Source organism: Patagioenas fasciata, chromosome 5 (genome assembly GCF_037038585.1).
Source record: "Patagioenas fasciata isolate bPatFas1 chromosome 5, bPatFas1.hap1, whole genome shotgun sequence".
NCBI lineage: Eukaryota > Metazoa > Chordata > Aves > Columbiformes > Columbidae > Patagioenas > Patagioenas fasciata.
This window is the reverse complement of record NC_092524.1, coordinates 2,702,751-2,725,657: the sequence shown is the minus strand read 5'-3', so window position 1 is coordinate 2,725,657 and position 22,907 is coordinate 2,702,751. Positions and strand designations below refer to the sequence as shown.

At 39.6% G+C, this 22,907-nt stretch overlaps 1 protein-coding gene across 4 annotated transcripts in view; it reads right to left on the bottom strand.

Annotated features, from left to right (window-relative positions):
• SHANK2 (SH3 and multiple ankyrin repeat domains 2) overlaps positions 1-22,907 on the bottom strand; it is a 313,850-nt gene that overhangs the window by 271,009 nt on the left and 19,934 nt on the right. For all 4 annotated transcript variants that reach the window (XM_071808790.1, XM_071808789.1, XM_065839072.2 and 1 more), the window contains exons 3-4: positions 18,556-18,627; positions 4,447-4,666 (exon numbers count right to left, since the gene is read on the bottom strand). In XM_071808790.1, coding sequence (XP_071664891.1) covers positions 4,447-4,650 — 204 coding nt within the window. In that variant the 5' untranslated portion in view covers positions 4,651-4,666; positions 18,556-18,627. The remainder of the gene's footprint in view (positions 1-4,446; positions 4,667-18,555; positions 18,628-22,907) is intronic.

Genomic DNA, 22,907 nt, shown 5'->3' with positions numbered 1-22,907 from the left:
AGCAGAACCTACAGAGACTGCCTGAGTTATGAAATAAGTCAGAATCCATTAGATGCACGTGGTGTGGTGACCACAAGGAAATGAGACAGTAGCTGAGTCAAAAAAGCTGGACAGTGTTTTCTAACCTTCAACGACTTATTTTCAACAAATAAAACAAAAGATAGGGATAGTTTAGCGGCACAGAATTACAGAAACACACACAAAACAAAGATATTTTGCACTGACAGATGTGGGATCTATTCTTTTCACCCTTTTTATTGCAGCCCAAGACCAGATCAAATGTGGTAGTTGGTCTTGAAGGCCGATGTGCACCCTAGAAAACTGCAACAGTGCTTTCAAATCAACACCAAAATAAAGCTCAAAAACACCGTCAAAACCACACCAGACCATGCAAAATCCAAGTCTAGCAGCAAGACAGCACATCAGCTTTTGCTACCAAAATGTAAGACCTGGGGTTTTTTTTATATTAAAGCTCTTTAGATCATGAGACATGGTCAATTATAAACTTCCATTCCTGCAGAGTGAGTCACTAAACGCAACAGAAGGAATGGAAGCCAGGGGAAAAATACAGCTCACCCACTCCGGCTCAAGGGAAGAGATTAATTCAATGGGAATAATGTTCATGATACAGAATCTCTGAGGAATAACATTTATCTGTTCAAAATCCATCAACCAACACATCTCACGAAGCTGTCAATCACACAGAACCGTGCTGCGACAGAGGAGCCAGGACATGGTTGTCAGAACATCAAAATACAAGGTATTCCCTTCAATAGAAGACGTTGATATTAACGATGTGGCAACCAAAAAGTGGAAGATGCAAATAAGTTGGGTATCATGAAAAAGAAAATGAGCAATCGCTCATTTTGATTTGTGCTCGCTGTGCAAATTAATTCTTGGAGGTGCTGCTTTCCTTCATCAAAATGTATTCAGAAAACATAGAATTCATGAGATGAAAGGTCAATAAACCAAACGCTGCCATCAGCTGGCAAGTCAGGTCGCCTGTCCAGATCAACGACAAGAACGAATGTCAGCAGCGCCCACGATGTCTCCATTGCCAAACTGAAGATAAAAAGATCAACAAGCGATGAACAAGCACAACGTGGGATACAGAAGAATTTTGGTGGAAAGTTGCAAAGGAAAACCTGGATTAGATCTGGGATGAGACTACAGACTGGAAACAAGGGAAAATGGTGGCTCCTTAAGGAAAAATGGGACTCAAGCTGCAGTTGTGACAATTGGGTTCCCGCCTCCATGGGATAAAAGTTGCACAAACTAAACAAGTATTTTATCTAAGAAGGAAAAGCACTGAAGGAAAAGGTTCTTAATCCTAAGGACCAATGAATACTGGAAAAAATATAGAGAGGAAACACAAGTACAAAAAGCAATGCAGAAAGCCAAAAGCAGCTACAACTTCAGCTGTTACTTTACCAAACTGCCACTTACCAAAAAACATTTTGCATGGAAAGCCCAATATATTTAACAAAACAAACCAAAAAAAGCCACAGGAGTCAATAAGTGCTCATTACTGAAATGGAACAGAACAAACAGATGGACAGAACCCATTCCATCTCAGCATCAGAACTGAGTAAACCACGAATGTGAGCATTTTGATTTTAAACACAGCCCAGAGGGAGCACATACATAAAGGATAAAACCAAAGAGTGGAACAACCACCATGTGTCATTTTTTCTATAGCAGCACGTCCTACTTAGGATGCTTGGTACTTGTCTCATACATGCAAAGAAATAAAAGTGATTTACACCAGTCATTGCAGATGAGCAAACTTCTTCTCCTAGGGGGTTTTAAGCCAGGGATTTAAAGCTTCCCAGTGGGCTGAATTTTGTCTAAAACCCTAAACTCACCTTCTTTTAAACAAATACATTCTTGATCATACTTCTAAAAACAAACAAAAGATAAAAAACTAAACCTAAATTATGCCATTGCATGCTCCTTTGATTAAACAGACTAATTTTAAACATCTCTTATGTTAATTATAATTATACAGCAAATTAGGTGCATGTTGGATTTAGTTTGTAGCTATAACCCAGCTCGTGAACTATGATCTTCTCCAAGCTTTGCTATTCTACATTCCAGCTATTTTCCTCCTATTTGCAAAACTGAATCCAGATTTCAGTTTTGTGTGTTGATAAATTAAGTCAGAAATAGATCATCTGCTCTAGAACTGTTAAAAACAAGTGAGTTGCTTTTCATTGAGTGTTTATTGAAAAGGAAAAAATTGAAAAAGGTAAAGCAATAAAAACAAACAAATGAAACACCAAACCTAAAATAATTTCATTTCCTGTACAAAATGAATTTAAAAGAAAATAAGTGTTGCAATAGTGTCAATAAATAACTTGTCATCGGTCTAAAAAATAGAGTAATGAAATAAGAGGGCTTCAGGAAGATATCAAGTAAAGCAAATCTTCCCATTTTACTGGATCTATTAATTGAGCGCTGATCACAGTCAAAAGGTACAGCAAGGTGGTAGGATCATCAATAAAAGCCCAACCATGTCAAGTCAGAGCTTGTCTTGACACAGGACTTCACTACCTGCAAAGTCCTTTTAAATTTGAGGTGTACAGCACTGGATTTCAGTATTTCAACAATACTGAAAGACCCAAGGTGACGACTGTTTCAGTCCAGATTTAACACAAATCCCACGTGTGGGCTCAGTCCTGCTCTGCCCTTTGAAGTCGCTGTGTCCAGCTCTTCCTCTTCACAAAGCTTAATCCCAAACCTGCTCAACTAACGGACTGGTACTTGCATTTCAGCAGGAACAGGCTCAATCCTCATCTAAAATAATCTTTAAGCGTAAGAATTTATGAGATAATGCTCCCAATCCCAACGCAGATTTCTCTGAGTTCCTGCAGCTCTACAACCACACCGGAGGCCACGCTGTCAAAGCAGCTCTTCCCTGTCAAGCCATCTCCCGTCATTCTAAAAATGAACTTAATTAAATAGAAAGGAGTAATTTCACCTGAGATAGATCTTCAGTGGCAGCACAGTATGATGTAGATCTTAGATGTCAGCCCAGAGTGATGTGTGTAGCACACATCCAGAAAAAGAATGTGGTTTTATGATCATCTTTGAAATGAAAGAAATCTGGTGCCTGCCACCCATTGAAAACCCCAGCAACAGCATTCAAGGAGGTCCAGGGTAATTTAGATAATTAATCACAAACTTGGACAAGTTGTGGTTCTAGATACAATCGGTAACTCCCAAGACCTTCTCCGAGATGAAATTGTTATTCTATTATTACTATTATTACTGTCATTCCTATTGTAGCACTTGTGGAGGACAATGATTCTTACTTACAAAGTTACAACCACAAACGTTTCCACATTTGTGCTCCTGACATCAAATTTGACACATTCAGGCATAAAAGAAAGACAATTTAGTAGTTCCTTGTGAGAAAGACAAATCTGGACTGTCAATTTCTAATATGTAAGGAATATCCAAGGTTATTTTTAGTTAAAAAAGTAACTTTTCTTCCCATTTACTCAATCAGAAATTGTTGACAAATGAAAAGTGTTCAATTCTTTCTGCAACATGTGAGAAACCAAATCCTTTCCCAAAAATTGTCTATTTTCTTCCAATAGATGTAGAGATGTGAGATAAAGCTGCAGGTCCACAAATTAGATTTCAAATGACTCCTCTAGGAAAATCAGAAAAGGTTTGTTATATAGTGGAAACATATCAGAGAGGATAAGTGGTGAGGAGGTGGGAGAGAATAAAATAGTGATTTCAAGTCATTGTAAAAGCTGTGGAACAGAACGATGCCACGTTCTGCTCTTCCTCCAAAGCGTGTTCATTTCTCTGGGTGCAAATCTGAGAAACATCACCATGGGGTAAAGGCATAGAAGAAAATGAGGAAGGAAAGATTTATTTGTGATTCTCATTCCTCATCTCTATTCTCAAAAAGCCACCAGCCATCTAACAAGGATATCATGGTGTGGGAGGAGGACAGAGAAATGCAAGTAATAAGGTAAAGAGAGAGAATTTGATGACCTCCTGTTAGACCCCAGTCTAATGTCATCACAAACTCGCTCATGAAAAGAGAAACTAGACTAGAAAACAGGGTTGGACATCTATGAGGCTTTCACAGACATAACATGTGATTTGGGAGTTCATCCCTCAGCTTCTGATGAGATCTTTAGATGTCTAATTCTCTTTCTTCTACCCAAATACCTCTGCATGTAGATCAAACAAGTATTGGATTCACAATCACAGCTTTTGTCAAGTTAACGTCCTGGATACACCGTCTTGGATGGCACGATGTCTTTAGTTTAGGCAATCAATACCACAGGGGTAAAAAAATGTAGATATTAAAAGACATTTGCCTGTAATACATCAAAAAATGTTAAGAAAATAGGATAGCTCTACTACAGGTTAAAGCCAGCAAAGCTAATTTTTTAATTTAAATTGTAATGCAATATCCCTTACCGTCTGCTGCAGATCAGGTATTATAATTCGGATCACTAATGTGTTGCTCTGACTGTCTTCCATTCTGCTGCTTGGCTTCTCTGCAGTTGCTCTAATTGTGTCATAAATAGTTTCTTCTTTGGAGCTGTCTGATTCGGATTCAACGGAGTAGTCGGAAAAGCTTTGTGCCATTTCATCTTCGCTCGATGTTGGGCTACGAGGCATGTTCGAGGTTTTTATCCTGCCAAAACGAAGGAGAAAAAGACTAAAGTTATGGTTTAAGCCTTAAAAATGAATCAGCTACAAGTTGTTTGTTTCGGGTTGGGTTTTGCCTTCTTTTGTTGGGTTTTTGTTTGGTTTGGTTTTGCTTGGTTTTTTTGGGCTTTTTTTGTTTGTTGTTTTTTGGTTTGGTTTGGTTTTTCTCTTCTTGGAAGTAACATGTGTTTAACAACGAAGAGATACCTGTTATCCTCCTCTTTTTTCCTCCTGTAATTTATGTGTGTAGACAAAGTACAATGGAAATAAATTTGGCTACCAGTTTACTACCGAAAGGAAGTAGGACAGGAGAAGAAAAAAGAGTAATAAAAGGGAAGATGACCTTTTATTCCCAGGCACATCCAAGCTCCCAAAGGATCCAGAAAAACCCAGAATAATTACCAGGTTCTGTTGTAAACTGTACTTAGAACTAGAACTGGATTTGAAGGCTACTTCTCCCAGTGTAAAAAGGCATTTCAGGACATTAATATAGGTGCTAAACTGACAGCATCCTATACATCAAGAAACTGCAATAAGGCTTCAATAAAAGACAGTATGTTCAAATAGCAGAATCAACCACAAAGTTAAATACTCCAGGGAGCCAGACAGATGCAGATGTTGCTTTGTGGTTTGTGGCTCATGCAACATCCTCTCATATCAACACTACCAAAATCTGTCAGTTATAAATACAACGTACACATACAACACAGATTTGAGAAACAGTTTTAAACTGTGGTACAGATTAGGCTAAAATGAAAGTAATGTTTATTCCCAAGTAAGGACGTTTTTATTCAGAGGTCTAACAGTAAGGACAGCAGAACATTTGCCTTCTGGGTTTTTCCATCAACAGCAGCAAAAGACCTTTTTTTGTCCCACAGACTAAAACCTTCTCCAGGAAATGAAAATAATTCTTCTATGGAAAAAGATTATGCTGGAAAAAATTGAAAAGATCACCATAAACTTTGCAGTGCTTGGTAAGCATGTGGTCCTTCAGTTTTCAGAGGCCAGGAAAGCATTCATGTCATTTTTCATACTTTCAAGAGAAATCTCCCAAGACAACTTCTCTGTTTTTTGATTTAACAAAATCATCAGTAAAAAAAAAAAAATAAATACAATTAAATTATAGAAAAAAATAAACCACCACCACAATTCTACTGTCAGACAACATTGAAAAAGACACTAAAAGAAAAGCAAAGCACAGAAGGGTGATCTGACTGACTTCGCCAAGGTCACTCATACACCAGGTGACCATACTGAGATACCTGAATGTATGTTTTCTATAACATTCTCACAGTCAGATCTCCCAAAGTAAATAAGTCAAACAACAGCAGGGACTAAACCAACCTTTTTTTATCACCGTGTTTCACCATTTAGTTTGAGCCAACTAAATATCTCAACCAGATTACTCATTCCTCTCCATCGCCTGGTTGTTCATACCACAGTGATTACAAAGGGGAATAAAGGCTGCCGCTCTAATTTAGCGTTTTAAGGTGACCATATGCTGGAGCCAGCGGCCGGGCCATGCCAGTCCTAAAGCTTGAGGTCAAAGGCAAACATTTCCAAAGCACATCACACACCCACGTCATCAAGTCTTATTGTTATTTCTGATGAAGGACAATTCCGGCATTTATTACCCTCAGCTATAATTGCTAACGAAGACAAAACCAGTGCACTCGAAAATGGGAAAGCACGCCAGTTCACAGCAGCTTAATGCAGGGCTCTGTTTACAGGAGAAAACTCTTGAGGGAGTATTTCATTTTCTTACTGCTTCACTGAGCTGTAGATTAACGCTGCTCTCCGAAGCACCATAAGTCAATAAAAAGCATAAACATCTCAATGGCTTATTTATTTGTCTGCCAATGCTGAATCACATGAAGCCAAAACGTAGCAGGTCGATACACAATATTTAAGAGTATAAGAGCTATAAGGCCAGTGAGTGCGAGGAAATAAGATATTAAGACCATCACATGGATTGTTTCTCCCTAAAGCCATTTGAGAGCATGATATATTTCAGGGCAATGGATGCAACTCCTCTGACAGAGAGCTGTAAACCGCAATTAGACAGCATACAAATAAGGAGCTAAATTAGGAAAAACAAAAAAAAGAGCTTCCTAAGGTTTTGGCAAGTGGATTTTCGTCCAAAATCTACCCAGGAATGTCTCATAATGGAAGAACAAATGGAAATGACTAGCAAAAGAACCAACACCCAGGTATCAAACACTTCAGTTTAATAAATGGTGGGACAAAGAACTGCTTGGAGGCTCAGGAACAAGGCACAAGTCACCTAATTTTTCTGGAATACAGATAAAAAAACCCAACACCACAAGTAACCATGAAGCTGTTGTCTTTTCAGAAATGCTTCAGTTTTGTCCCAGTGATATTCCAAAGACTTTTCCCCAATCAAAACTAATAACTCAGGAAAAGGAAGGCGGGTTGCCTGGCTGCCCTAGGCTTGGACAGAAGAAAATATTGCATCCCATGTTCCTAATTCCAAGCTGGCAATTCATCGGTTCAAAAGGATGCTATGCAGCTAAAATATAGATCAGTTTATGCTGATGTGGTTGCCTGGGATGCCTCCTTTCATTTTCTTAAAAATATTATGCTTCCTATAGCTAAGCTGATTGTATTTTATAGCAACGCAACACATCAGCAGCTGCTTTTGGTATAGAGAAGAGCTGAGTGAAGAAAAGTTTCTCTGTCGACAAATAAAACAGATTTCCAATGATCTTGGAAGCAAACTCGCAATGGAAACTAAACAGCACAACAGTCTTTGCTCCATCTCACGTCCTCTGTCCCCATTTTTCCATGGCTACATGCTTACTCTTATTATTATTATGATGATCCTTTTCCCTCAGCACCTTGCCCTTTAGCTCCGCAGGATGGTGACTCTGCCTCTGTGTTTCTCAGGTTGACAGGCCGGATGATGTAAGTTGAGCTCAGATCCTGCCTTCCCCTCACCGATGTTATTTTTAGATTATATTTTGTTCCTCTATCCAGCCAGCAACTTCCACAAAACCTGCAGGAGTTTTCATCCTGCTATTTGGTACCTTCCCACCATTGCGGAGAGTTGAAAACAGACTATGAATCAATTCAAAAACACCATGGGTAGGTAGCATGACCACCTAACTGCCTTTCACTTTAAAATGAAATTAAAAATACTAAGAGTACATTATAAAAGACTGGAATTAAAACAGTGCATAGATTATTAAAAGGCAAGAAATTCAACTCCCAGAGCTCGCTTGCTCCCTATCTGAACACTGCGCTCCAGTGAGCGCAAATTGGCACAGCAGGGGGAAAAAAAGCAAGAACAGCCACAGATTGATACATTTTTTGGAGCCTTATGGCTGTTAAGCATCATATGAAAAGGACTTATTAAATATAGATGTTTAAATTTATTTTTGACTATGTTAGATCATATAAACTTGTTATTTCCCAAGGGGTTTAAACTATAATTGATATAGACACACATTAGACAGAGTATCTTCATTAAACCTAGTCATATTAATATATTGTATGATATTAATTATACATTCATGTGTAATATCATGTGTAATATCATGTGTAATATCATGTGTAATATCATGTGTAATATCATGTGTAATATCATGTGTAATATCATGTGTAATATCATGTGTAATATCATGTGTAATATCATGTGTAATATCATGTGTAATATCATGTGTAATATCATGTGTAATATCATGTGTAATATCATGTGTAATATCATGTGTAATATCATGTGTAATATCATGTGTAATATCATGTGTAATATCATGTGTAATATCATGTGTAATATCATGTGTAATATCATGTGTAATATCATGTGTAATATCATGTGTAATATCATGTGTAATATCATGTGTAATATCATGTGTAATATCATGTGTAATATCATGTGTAATAAATATCAGCATTATAAGATACACAACGCGCTTGCCCACTACAAAAATCACATTTTAAAACCTTCAACCTAATTACAGTTGCATTCATTTTTGCTGATCCTGCAAAGTAACAAACCCTCCTGTCTAGTTTCACATTGGTAAATATGGAACATAATGATACATATAGACATCAAAGCCTATTTTAAAAGATCTGTCCCATATAAAGTCCCCTCCTTATTGTATCTCATGCCAGCACCAGCAAACACAGTGAGTGCAGGCGTGTTCGTCCAGTTGCCTGGAGCCAACCCAACAGTCGATATCTATGTGACAACCACCAAAAGCGAAGAGCTCCGTGCCCAAAGCCCCCGCAGGATGGTGCTGCAGCAGCAGCAGATGCTCCCCATGGGTTTCTGCAGCAAACATATGGCGAGACAGAAGGAAAATCCTAACACCGAGACTAACTTTTGGTAGGGAATTCACAATAAAGGACATTAAAGGATGCAACTTTGGTTCTGTTACCGTGTGAACGTAGACTAGGGTCTCACACAAGTGGCCATTCTGGACTAAATCAGTTCTCCTCACACATCAAATACCTTTTGGAGGCCAACAATGCTTGATCTCAGAGCAAGGTTTCAAATTCAAGGGTCACTGGCTCCTAGTCATGATAAGAACAATCTATTTTTATATAAACAGTCATTTGCACAACAATAGTCCTGTTGCCTGCAGGGAGAAGTCCTCTAGACCGCTGTTGTCAGATGGTTAAAAATGTACCTGTGGGAATATCTGGGATACAGAGTGGGCATTGTTAGGGGTTGAGTAATGCCATTAACCAGACTGTGAGAAAAGTTTGCTGTTATTCTAATAGCAACTGCTAGAAAGAGGTGTTTAATAATTAACTCCGAAGAAAAACTATTCAGGAAAGGGATTTCCGTCTGTGTGAAACCTGCCAGAGCTCCTAACACTTGGATTCCGTGGCTTTATTCAGGATTATATATATTAGCTCGAGAACCAGCTTGCCAAGTTACTAAATTAAAATGCTGGAGAAGATCAAGCATTGCCTTTTCTAGTTATATTAATATTAAACCAAAACTGCATTTCAGACAGAACTGAAGATGGGGGGCACATTCCAAGCGTTCCATGCATTTCACACCTCTCCACAGTTCTGCAGAAAAGGTCGGGTAGAAGAAAACCTGAATTGAAGACCGACTGCAATGGGCAATTTGCATTTTGATGGGTTCAGTCTCCACTTTGCACTCTTTAAAGCTGGCAATAACCAGCCCTGCCTCCCGAAAAAGCGATCCCACCCTCCCTCACTCCATGGACCACTCCGCTCTTGCCCCCAAAATGCTTTAATCTCTGCACTAGCACGAACAGTGAAGCAGAACAAGGCATCGATCCGGGTTAAACACGAAGCCTTTTTTTGTTGTTTTGGGAGGTTAGTTTCAGCATCCATCACATCCCTGAACTGGATCGCTATGCAAATGTTTGCATAACCAACAGGAGGAAGATGGCAGAGGGCCAGAAGCAAACAGCCAGGGCATGAAAAGGGCAGAACCACTTCTTCTGAAGGCAGCATTAGCGCTTGCCAGCGACAAGTGAATCTGAGACACCGCTGCCTAAGTGACAGCAAAGAAACCTGAATAAATACAGTCATCTGAATAACTGCGATGAAAATCTCGTGATTGTTAGCACCGAAATACCATAAATCCAAACAGGACAGCTTACTGAAACCCACTGAGACGAAATTCATCCAGGCAAACACAAAACATAAAATAATACACCTACAAGAACAACAGAAGGTGCATAAGTGGTGCTAACCCAGCCCATGGCAAAATCTCAGGAGAAATGGGGCACTTGGATCTCCCCCTGTTCTCCCAAACTGTCAAACAAGACGACATTGATGTGACACCATGTGAAGCTGTGCTGATCAGGCTCCAGCCCTGGGCACCTTCTGCAAAAGTACAGTCTGAAATGCTCTCTTTATCCTGCTAGGAGAAGCGTGGCCAGGCGGCAAAATGAAGCACTGTTCCCTTGGCATGTCCCCAAATGTCCTCCTTTGGTCAGTGCCAGGCAATGCCCCTCACCTATGGGGCATACAGATGAAGTTCCACCAGCCTTGGTGCTCCCCAGTCTCCACAGGCTCCTGAAATGTCCCCCTGTTGCTATTGCAGACACTGACTTAGAAAGGCTAAAATCACGAAAAATACATTATTGGGGCTTAGGAGCTCAGAAGATATCCAAGGGTCAAGCAAGGTCCACTTCATGGCACCTCCTGCCCCAATTAAATGTACTTTTGGAGACTGAAAACTGAAGAATGATGACATACACAAAAGCTCTAAGCAAGTTAATCTCTCATCCCCTAGTTCCCTTGATCCATCTCTGTAAAGTGGGGCAACTGATTCTCAACTCTTCTCTAAAGCACTTGCGCTCTGTGGAAGAAAATGCTAGAAAACCAAATCACTTGTGCATTATTTGAAAAAAAAAAATCCCCCTCCATGGTAATTACCCAAACAAATTCAGTCATACAATTGCTACTCACAACCCCCACAATTACGGTTTTATTCCCTCTACGCCAGTCCTTCACTTAAATTCACTTTGGTTACACTGTCTGGTAATGCATTTTTGATCTCCCTGCTAAATAACTGAAACATGCAAATAAATATTTTAGAAGCTGTGTGCTGAGGCATAAGCATTAATACACCAGCCTGCCAAGCAAAAGTCCTCCTTCACTTTGCTCTGAAGCTGGTGTTTCTCAGCATGGTATCTCCAGCTTAAATATTGAGTCGAAATCAGTATTGAAAATCATTGGTCACATCCATTTGCCCTCATCAGCACCACCAGAAGAGTCTTTTTACTGCCCTGTTTAAGGGCAGGTTTATTCAGCCCTTGATTTCTTTGCTAGATCACCTGCAAACCTGGCAAGTTTTTTTGCAAAAGGCCTCAAGAGTGATGTTTTTTTCCTTTTTAAAGAAAAGAAATGAGTGAAATAATTGTCGAACCTGTTCTGTATTTCTGGGGCAGCTTGTTATCCCTTGTTCGCGTATATTTGCACAGCACGGACTTGTCAAGAAGAGGCTGAGCCCCATTAACTTGTGGTATTTAGAGTCTTAAATTCCAACATCATATGATTAAAGTGGGTCTTAAGATCAGACTGTAAGAATGTAATTTTTTTAAACAGATTGTACTTCACCATTAGCACTCCTGTGCACATAGAAAATCTACACACGCAACCTATTTCTGCAAACACAGCGTATATTTCTAAGAGTTTCTTTGGTTTCTAAGTAGCATTGGATACTAAATCTCTCCTTTGTCCTCTGTCTATTCTATTTAGTATTTATTTTCCTTGTAAACTATTCAGCCGGTCACGGTATCTCCATGGAAAGGCTGAAGTTCAATCAGGCAGATGCAGAGAGAGATTTTGGGGAAGGACAAATACAAAGAATACAGGAGATAAACTTCTTCTTGTACTGAATGTGCAAGGCTGGAAAACAGGCAGAAAAACAGATGTAGAAAAAGCTTAAAAACATTGGAAGTTCAACATGACAAAATAGAAGCTGCTGGAAGAAAACGGACCCAGGTTTGGAGATTTAGCACAGAGCAGCACGGTCAGGTTGGTTAAAATGGTTAATAATATTTAAAAAATAAAAAAATCAAACATATTACTAAGGGAAACACAGCAAGTGTTTCTATAAATGTTAACACAGTGAAATTTACAGTAAAGGCCAAGTCCCACTGGCAATATATCTTCAGTGCCTTCTTTTAAGCACCTGCAAGGTTTCCAGTGCAATTCTGTCTGACCTTTATTTAAAGGTCATTTATCCAGACAAGGAATTACAGCCAGAACCACGAGCCCTAAGGCAGGTCCCTTCCAGACTTTGTTCATTTTCTGCAGCTGTTTTTAATATGGCCTCTACTTTCATACATTTATTAGAACTTCCATTTTCCCATAGATGGACTGACAGGCAGGACTCATAAGTCGTTCTTTAAATACTCCTTGCAATGGATACTACGGTTTACCTAGGACAAAATCACAATGCACTTTGAAGTATTAAATAAGAGACTGCATCTCAAAACCATGGTGTACAGTTATTTGTAAAAACAACTTTCAATTTGAAAGTTCATCTGCTCAGGATGTATTAACCCAGAATTCTCAAACACCTTAAACAGATGTTAAGCAAAACAAGCTAAAGAAGTAGCAAGGATATTATTATATCCCAGATGCCAAAGTTCATGAGCATCCCTAATATGTGTCTTCCTGGCCCTATAATTTCAAATAAAGGCCCCTTTCTAAGCAAGTAGGGTTGGCTCTGCCATAGAATCTTTATACTGTTGATCTTCCCAGGAGCAAAAATATTTAAGGAGTAACCTTCTGAGATCCCTTTCAAGCGATTTTACATCTCGCACAGGGAATCAATCATGTCTGTAATCCCACTGCAGTCAACAGATTTAGCTCAGGAATAGCTCCAACAACTTGACCCCTGTACGTTGTATTCATGAGCAAAACAGCAGCCAGGGTAAGCTCTAAAAGCCAACATCAAACATTTATCCAGTTCTGGATCCAATAAGGCATCTCCTCATAATATGACAGCTTTTCAGTTATCAAGCCTGGGAAATATGCTACAGATCCAGCTGTTGCACCAACTCTGTCTCCAGTCCAAAGCAACACATAAATGTTCACTGCCACAAAACATATTGCATGTAGTAACTGGAGATTTCAAAGTTAAAAAATTAAAATTAAAATTTTAAAAAAATTAAAATCCCCTTCAATCATCTAAAACAAGAATGATACAACGTGACCAACTAGCTATGAATTGTTCTCTAAGTATTGTCGAAGCATTACAGCACTTTAATCTTAATAAGTCATTATCTGTTTATAAAAGATTGATATAATACTCCTTCTGGTTTCCCCAGAAATTTTCCTTACAAAACAGAAGCACGTAGGGACAGCAGTTTTATCTTGTAGCCTTTCTGCTTCCAGCCTCTGCTTGCACTTGACTATGTAAATATCACAAAGGTTATCATGTTTTGGAAGGGAAAGGACATAAGAGAATTTACAAAGATTTACAACAGCAATTTGAAACATTTCAAAGCTTGTTGACCATATCTACCTCAGGCTCATCTCTACAGACCAAGTAGCTTAGTTGCTTGTTAATTCGCATTTTATGCTTATCAACCTTTTTCCTCTTTATCCACAAGGAAAATATTGTTGGGACGGCTCAAATACAAACATAACGAAATGTTAACATATAAGCACTGTTGCTGTCTTGTTATGTAGATTAGATCAGGTCCTGAGAGTAGATAAAGCAGATTCCGGCTTGTCCTTACACACGGGTTAACATTCAGTCTGCTATAAAGTTTAACCTCAATTTTCTTCAGATGGGGGCTACAATGTTATTTTATTTGATGGGTTGCCAAAAAAGGCCTCATTGTTTGCATTATTTTAATCAAAGAAATAATGTGTCAGTTTAAAAAGCAAAGCTTCAAATAGATACTCTGTTTTTCTAATGAAATGATGAGCTATCTTTGCCCAAGAGGTGGTTGAAAACAAGAATCAATTACCCTTTCTTTGTGTGTGTGTGTGCAGTTGCACAAACATACATCAAGTTGGAGGGAAGAAAGGCAGAAGGAGCTATGTGGCCTTTATATACTTCATTTCTTTTCTTAATCCAGAGGGAAGCAACAAACAAATGGTGACCCAGAAAGGACACACACGCTGTAGAGGAACTGGGACAGGTGACCAGCCCTTGGTTTAACTAAACTCAGTATCTCTGCTCCCCAGTGCCAGATGGTCTCCAGGCCTCTCTGGTCCTAATTACAGACAAACTTACTTGAGTTTTTCAAAGCAAAATTTGAAAAAGGAACTCTATAGATTTTATCTGCATCTTGCCTGTTTATTTTTCATGTCTCGGGCTTAAACTTCTACTCGAGCCTGTGCAAGTCTGAGCTTATGGCGCGATTTAGGATTGTGTACCTGAGCGATGACGGTGCCAGCAGACAAGGGAAAAATATCTTTAGGCTCAGAAAGGTTAAGTGACCTGCAGATAAGGCCAAGGTAGCACAGCGTTCTAGAGAAGAACTAAGAAATAAATTATTCTCTTGACCTCTGAGATTTTGATTCAACTCGTTGTGAAGGTAAGAAGCTCATTTCTACCAAATTATAGCGAGCCAAAATTCAGGCAATCAAGACACAATAAAACTGATTAAAAGAACCAGTTTTCCTCACTGACTAGCAACACTTAATTATTGCCTTCAGTAAACAGCTCAAAAAATAAAAGATCGCTTGTTAGGCAAGAAGAAAACTGCATGAGATACAAGTCTATGAGTATTATGCAGAAGTAGGGAAACAACATAAAGAAAACTACTGTTCAAAAATACAGAAAGATTCATAAGCAACTCTTCGAGTTTTCATTACTTAAATGCCAGGTGTAGCTTGGAATTTAACATTAAAAATAAAGATTATGTTAAATCACCCTGGGATAAGTGCTTACAGTACTTTTGATTTAGAGACAGTGTTTAGAGTACCATCAGTAGTGTTTTTCTGAAGAAGCCCTCTCTCAGTGCAGAATCAACACAAATCTCAGCTGCCATCAACACAACGATGTGCATTCTTTGTTGTGTCACAGAATCATCAGGTCATTTGGGTTGGAAGGGTCTCCAGTGATTTCTTTATAAAGTGTAATTTCTAGCTGTCGATGTAGGTCTCTAGTTCAGCCACAGGTAATGTAAGTCCTAAAATGAGGCTGTTGAGGAACCAGAAATACTTTAAACGGATTTATTTCTAATTGACTGGATTTCAGGTTGATTGTACTCCTGTAAGACCTGATTAAGTGAATTCATTACCATCTATAATTTTATGACAGCCTGCTTTGGAGATTCCAGCCACGGAAATTATCCCAGTCTAATCAAGATATGCAAACTGAATATAAAAGCACTTAAAAAAAATAATCTGGATGGAATCATGATATAAAATATTCCTAATAAGAAACTGGTTCCCTTGAAGTCCAGGTATACCACTATCAGTTTCTGCCATTAGGAAAGTTCTCACTAAATCTTCCATCAGAAACCTTTGTGATGGTCACCTCCATAGGACCACGTTTCCTCAGGACTGAAGAGCAGTGATGGCCAGGAATACCACACTCCAAATAATTCTGAAGTTCACTACCAAACCAGGGGCTGCGGTGATCCCATGAGACTCACCCTTCGCTTTGCATAACTTCCCTATTTTGCTGCTCAAATACTTCCCCGTGTATTGCTAATTTGAACAATTTCTATGCAAAGCTCATTTCCTAACGCTGCTATTGATGCTGTCAGAGCCACCTGCCCCTGCACCTCATTAGAAGGGAAGAGTGACACTCGGCAGCTCTGCTCCCCCTGTAATGCAGCTGTGCAGGGAAGGAAATAATTAAGCCCATCATGTGAACCAAATCTTTCAGGACATACCCATTAATGAGATTTACTGAACCCACCCTCTGCTTTGCTGCTTGCAGGAGTGAAGGTGAAGACAGAGAGAGAAAAAACCCTCCTTTGCAGCATTAATCAAAATCTAGAAATATATTTTGTTCTTTATTTTTCTACACTTGCTGCCTCACCTCAACAGTTTTCCCTGGGCCTTAATAAATCTAAACTCTTCTTCTCCATGTGTTTCTTCAGCCACAAGTGGAGAGTCACCATTTCTGCCCCTTTTGTGGTGGTGGAAGCGTATCAGACATTAATTTTCTTATACGCTTTTAGTTTTATTTCAGAAGTTGGACACTTCCCCTGTCTCTCCCTTAGGCCACAGGGAATCATCAGCTCCACCCAGGGTACAGGGCTGAATCCTCACCTTTCAGCCCAAGGAAGCCTCAATTTGCCATATTAAATATGAATGGAAACGGGAATGACAATTTAAAAAGACTGAAAAAGTAAGCTAAGCCTTACACAATCACATGTGTATTTTAAACTGTATTTCGCTGTTTATACATTATCAAAGCGATGAGCGACTGTCGTTCCTTATGCTTCAAACTTATTTGTGACGAGGTCTTTATTTCCCACAAACAGATTAGTAACGGTGAGCAAACAATTAAAAATCGAGTGACATAAGTTCATTTTCTTGGCCTTAGAATGATTTCACGTATTTCCTTTCACAAACCACACTTTCTGTATCCAATCCAAATACAAAGCATCCCTTCCCAGGGAGTGACGACATGGGCCCTGATGGATTCTTTTGGTGATGCCATTGACTAAAGACCATCTTGATCCTTGAAAAGCTCCTAATCGCAACTGCAAACTCACTTAAACATTTCAGCCGTCAAAACATAATTATTCACATCAACTTAACACACGGTCAACTACTTACAATCCAAATTTGCGCACCTGTTTCTGTACCGTTACCTTTCTCTACTGGTTGGCACAAGTATTTCTCTTTGACAGTGGCACTCGCCACAAAAGCAAACACTCAATTATTAAATGCCTAATAAGCTAGAATTTTTTGTTGTACTGGCCTTTGAGGCAACCCATTTCATATCTTTTTCCCATTTCTACAGAGTACTGCTCCAAGTTATGCCACTCTGTGTCACCACACAATTTACAGCAAACCCTTTCACACATTTTACATAATTATTGTATCTTCCCTCTCCTTCCAGTGCTCAACCAAAGACAATGCAGATTCACTTCAATCTCAGTTCATAATGTGTATTAACACCAGCATCTACAGCAGCAATGCAAAAAAAGGCACCTTCAGTTTCTCTTATCATGGAGAAAATGAGGTTTTGAGTTTTTCAGTTCATACAGAATATCAAGCTTTACCAAAGGAAACCTAATTTTAAATCACTGCACTTTTTGCTCTAGTTTTCTGATTTCCAAGATTAAAGTTCCTGTTTATTTTGTAATGATTAAACCGGAAGCCAGCAAGATAATTCTAGTTTAAAAAATTAGTTTTGCATAAAAAGGTATAAGTTGTCTCTGGAGTACTGTGAAAACGTTTTGAATTATGTTGTAAAAGAATTATAGAAAAGATTTAAATAAATATGTAGAGATTTAAAGCCTATTTGAAGACACTGAAAATGCAGTGTTCAGATAAATTTTAAAAAATTAGAAGGAAGATGTTTGTGCTGTATCACAGGAGGCTCTGCACTGACTCACTAATCCATCAGTTCTCACCTACAAAACCATGCTCTCCTCTTTGGAGCCGAAGAGGAGACTGAGGGGTGACCTCATTAATGTTTACAGATATATAAAGTGTGAGTGTCAGGAGGATGGAGCCAGGCTCTTCTCGGTGACAACCAATGATAGGACAAGGGGTAATGGGTTCAAGATGGAACACAAAAGGTTCCACTTAAAAATGGGAAGAAACTTCTCAGTGAGGGTAACAGAACACTGGACCAGGCTGCCCAGGGGGGTTGTGGAGTCTCCTTCTCTGCAGACATTCAAACCCGCCTGGACACCTTCCTGTGGAACCTCAGCTGGGTGTTCCTGCTCCATGGGGGGATTGCACTGGATGAGCTTTCCAGGTCCCTTCCAACCCCTGACATTCTGGGATTCGGTGAAACCACAGAAAATCTTTATCCAAATCTAACAACAGTTGCAAATTTATAGGGAACTCATTAATAAATCGCTCCTAGACAAAAAATAAGGGGTTTAACATGTCTAATACAAGAAGCATTATGACATCAGTCTACCTGCTCGTTCATATTTAAAGTATGTTCAGTAGGAGGAGGAAGCGAGCTGTTACGTGTGCGGATAAAATTTAACCAGATCTGCCAATTCAACTGCAAATTCCTCTGCTCTGAGATCATTTTTGTCATCCATCCAACACCATCAAGCAAGACAAGGAACGTTTTCCTTGTTGCGTCTCCAGCAGTTTCTTCAGGAATTTTTAACCACCTGTTTATTGAAATGCACCTCAGCAGAACCTGGCGAGACACACGGCTGAAGCCCTGGGTTGTAATTGTCAGTTTGCCCCCCTGACACAAGTAACTTCAATCATTTCTCTACAAAATTAATTTAGCACGCTTACCTGTCAACATACAGATGAAAGCAATGGTGCCAAGATGATCACGGGGATCTAGCCCTCTCTCATCTCACACTCCTGTAAAAAATACAGAAAAATGTTAAGATTGACACGTGGAGAAAGAAATTCAGTGACTTAGTGGCCACACTAACAACCTATAAAGGAGAAACGCTCACGGCACAAAGGGGATTTCGACATGTTAGTCTGCAAGAGAGAGAGGGAGTTTCTCTCATTGCAAATTTCCAACACGTTCGTCATGCTGTAACATAAATATTATGGGGAACTTTGCAAGGGCAGAGCCTGATTTAACTTCCTTCACTTCAGAGTGCTTCTGGCAGCATGAACTCCGTACTAAGGCAAAAATAGACATCATTTCAGGCCAGATGTGACAGAAGGGGAAAGATGCTGCTCAGCTGTTTCCTATGGAACATCTTCTTTGATTTAAGTCTTGCCAGAGCTTGTTTTTTCCCACCCGAGATCCCAAAAATCAGGGTGTGCTGTTTCCAGCCCCCAAAGAGATTCCCCAAATCAGCAGGCGTGTGCTGAGCATCACAGTCCAGCTCTCACGAGGCAAATTTTATTGTTTTCATTGGTGGGTAGAAGCTCATGCTGAAGAAAGTCTTGCCTATTGTGCATTTCTTCCTTTTACAGATATAAATGGAAGGGAAAATTCCAGATATTTCCACTGAGAAAGCAAGTTTGACAAACTTTTTTACTTTTTGGTCTACGGTACTCTATCAAAAACTAATACTAGATTTTGTTACATCCATTACTTGTAACACTAAGAGGTCTGAACAGACAGTCCCTATGAGACACAAGAGTAAAGTAGTCACACAGCTCCATAAAAAATATAGAACATGACCACAAATGAAACTGGAATGACTTAAGGATAATTCTGTGCATTAAACTGGCACTGCACCATTTACTCCGATATAAATAAAAGCTGCATTCATCTCAAATTCACCCCTCCTTATTCTCCGCTTTATTAGGCCCTTCCTACAGTGCACAACTCAAGCAATAGTTAGTGCTAGCGTGTACACATATACTCAAACATTTAAATATGCTTTAAGTGTATTTAAGCACATTATTTTAAATATAGACTTTGACATATTTAGCTAAAAAGAAACAAAGCTATCCAAAAAGTTTTGAGTAGGAAGAAAATACTTACAAATCTGTTTCCAGCACCTGCATAATTCTGCACAACAATCTTACAACAACAACAACAAAGCTATTTAAGGACATTTCCCACACTGAACAACTGTATTTTGTACCACGTAAAAGTTGCATTTGAGATTAAACCTAGGAGGTTTTGCATTTTTAGAGCAGGAGATATAAATGTGATTTCCACAATCCTGAATGGCACAGGAAAGGTAGGTAAGGAAAGATCATCACTGTTTCTCATAGGCAAAGATCAGAATCCATGCAAGGAAACAAGTCAGCAGATTAAAAATAAAGCAAAATCAACTAATTTCTTAATCTCTGAGAGACGGGATAAACTGCTCCCACTTTTGAGCTCCTTCTTTTACACCCATCAGCTTTCAGTTTCTAAATGGAACCAGAGACAGAGGAGGACAAATTACCTGGCACTGGAAATATTGGTCAAATATTAAACTTCCCAAAATTGCTCTCAAATGCTGACACACATGCTCAACATATTCCAAAAAAACAAGCTTTGTTGCTTTTATGAAAAATTTATAACTTGGTCAGTTTGGGATAGATGTTGGTAAGATTTACTAAAGCTACATCTGCAGCAATAGCATGAGCCTTAAGCAAATATTTTGGGAGCCTGTTTGTAAACACCGCAAATAACAAGAACAATATAAACGTTAAGCATTCAGCTACTAAATGCCCCACATAAATAAAGGCTACAGAAATACATTGCATGGAATTTTGCACTTCACTGTGGAAGAGAGGAGAATGCCAGCAGTTTGTTCTGCATGGAGGCCAAATTCTTCTATTTACAAAAATTACTCAGCAGCACGACTCTATTTTGTATTTTGGTTGTTAACTTATTTTTCACAGTACACTCCAGAGCCAACCCTATGGATAAGGAAACCACCGTGAAAAACAGTGCTTTGCCAGGAGCTAAGAAAATCTCTTTAAATGAGTGTATTTGTACATCGCAAATTCATAGAAAACAAATTAAATGCTATCAATACTGGCTTCTTAATGAGGCTTGGTGATGTTATATGGTGGAGAAAGACACCATCACTGGAAAAGTCAGCGACTCTCCTATGTTCTGTTTCTGCAAAAGGATTCTCTCAACACCCATATCAACAAATTGCTGAGTCCCCCCTCCCCAGCGCTGTTTTTTCCTCCTCTCAAGCACAGGATTGATAGAGCAAGAAGCTCCTCTTCACCTCACACCCATCCCTAAATAAATCTCTGTGCCACCCGCACATCCTCAGCACTTCCTAGTGCAACAGGTTTCTCTTCCAGATGTTTTCCATGTGTGGCTGGATGAGAGCCGGGCACAGGCTCCTCCATCCCTTGGGCGACAGCCAAAATACGATGGGCAGCTGTTGACCTTGTGCCTTTCCCTCTGCGGGAGCTCTACAGTGGGTCTCCCCTACGTATAATCACCCGTTTTTATAATGTTTGTTGGGACACAAAACCTTTAGATGCTTCCATTTCTTTAAAAAATTTAGCTGAAGTTGAGCAGTAAATTCCAAAGCTGTTGGAAAGAAGGAGGATGGACGGAGGAGGAGGAGGAAGGAGGATGGACGGAGGAGGAGGAGGAAGGAGGATGGACGGAGGAGGAGGAGGAAGGAGGATGGACGGAGGAGGAGGAGGAAGGAGCATGGATGGAGGAGGAGGAGGAAGGAGCATGGATGGAGGAGGAAGGAGCATGGATGGAAGGAGGTGAGAAAAGCCCTATAGCACAGTCGCATAAACCATTTTCCTTATCAAATCAACCTAAAAAAACCCACCAAACAGTAACTCCAAGCCAAAACAGAGCGGTGCACTTAGTTATTTCCACGTGATTCAGCACTGTACGGTGAGGAGATGTGACATTTTTGCAGCGTGCAATGTAGCAATAGGCACTTGGTTGAGGGAGCAGTGGAGCTGCGGCCGTGCAGTATTTATAGTTCTGGCTCCTCAGCTCCTTCGTGCGGCTCCTTGTCCCCCGGCGAATTACCCGGGACGCTGCTTCCCCAGCACGGGGAGATGCAGCTGCTGCCACCGCTGCAGGAAAAGTCCTCACGGTGCCAATGTGCTGCAGATTAAACATCCCCAAAAGGGACACAATGGGTCAAATCTTCCCCCAGATTTGGCAAATGTCAAAATTAGAAACGTTTCGGTATTTGTAGGAATTATAACAAATGGAATAGAAATATCGAAATTCTCACATTCCCTTTTTTCATGGTAATATGTACATTTAATGAATCTTCTATACAGGAAGATAATCTCTTTTGTGGGCATTTCTTTATGCTTAGGCGCACACCCAGGAAAGTAAAACTTATCAACTAATAAGAGCAAAGCTCAAGTAAATTCAGCTACTGATAGCTAAGGTACATCTGTAAGCTCCTCAGCAGACAAACATGAGTTTATTCACCCAATATTCTGACTTACACAAACACAAGTCAACAAAAATCATACAACCAGATCGGCAAACTCAAGTGAATATTTCTACGTAATTTCTGAACACTATTTCAACACCGAAGTGGCCCCAGTTTCTGGTTGGGAACCGGCTCCCAGCTGAGCAGCCGGCTCATCCGCACAGATGTCTGCACAGCCATCAATATCCCTCTCTGCAAACCTATGAGGATGGCACGGAAAATGGGATATACTGAAACACTCCAAAATTAAGCATTTGGGAGCATTCAACTGAAGGATTAGCGTGTTTTAATTAATACAATCCGACACGACACGTTTCGTTAATTTATCCCTAACTTTTCGGAACACGAACAGCCCTTAAAATCTTAATGCTATTGTAGCATCCTAAGTGTTCCCGCTCTATTTTCACGTACACAAAAATGTCATCAACCCTGAAGACCCTCTTATGTGCACAAAGCTTGCATTACTAGCAACTTCTGAAATCAAAGGTGATTTATATGATGTCTACAGAATGTGCATAGCAGAAGAGTTTATGGGACTACAGACACAAGATCCAGTTCAATAAAGAACTGCTAAAGCAGTTCTATTATGCTACAGGAAAATACTAATTGCTACTTTAACGGTACACTCATATAATTTATAGAGAGCTGAAGGCACTTGCACTGTAGGGCTCCAAGCAGTCCATTGGTTTAGTAATATTCAGAGACTCCCAGATGTCTTTAATACTAATAGATTCCAAATACACACAGTGAATTATCCACTTTTTTCCCCCCATGTTAAATGAAGAGCTCAATACTGAG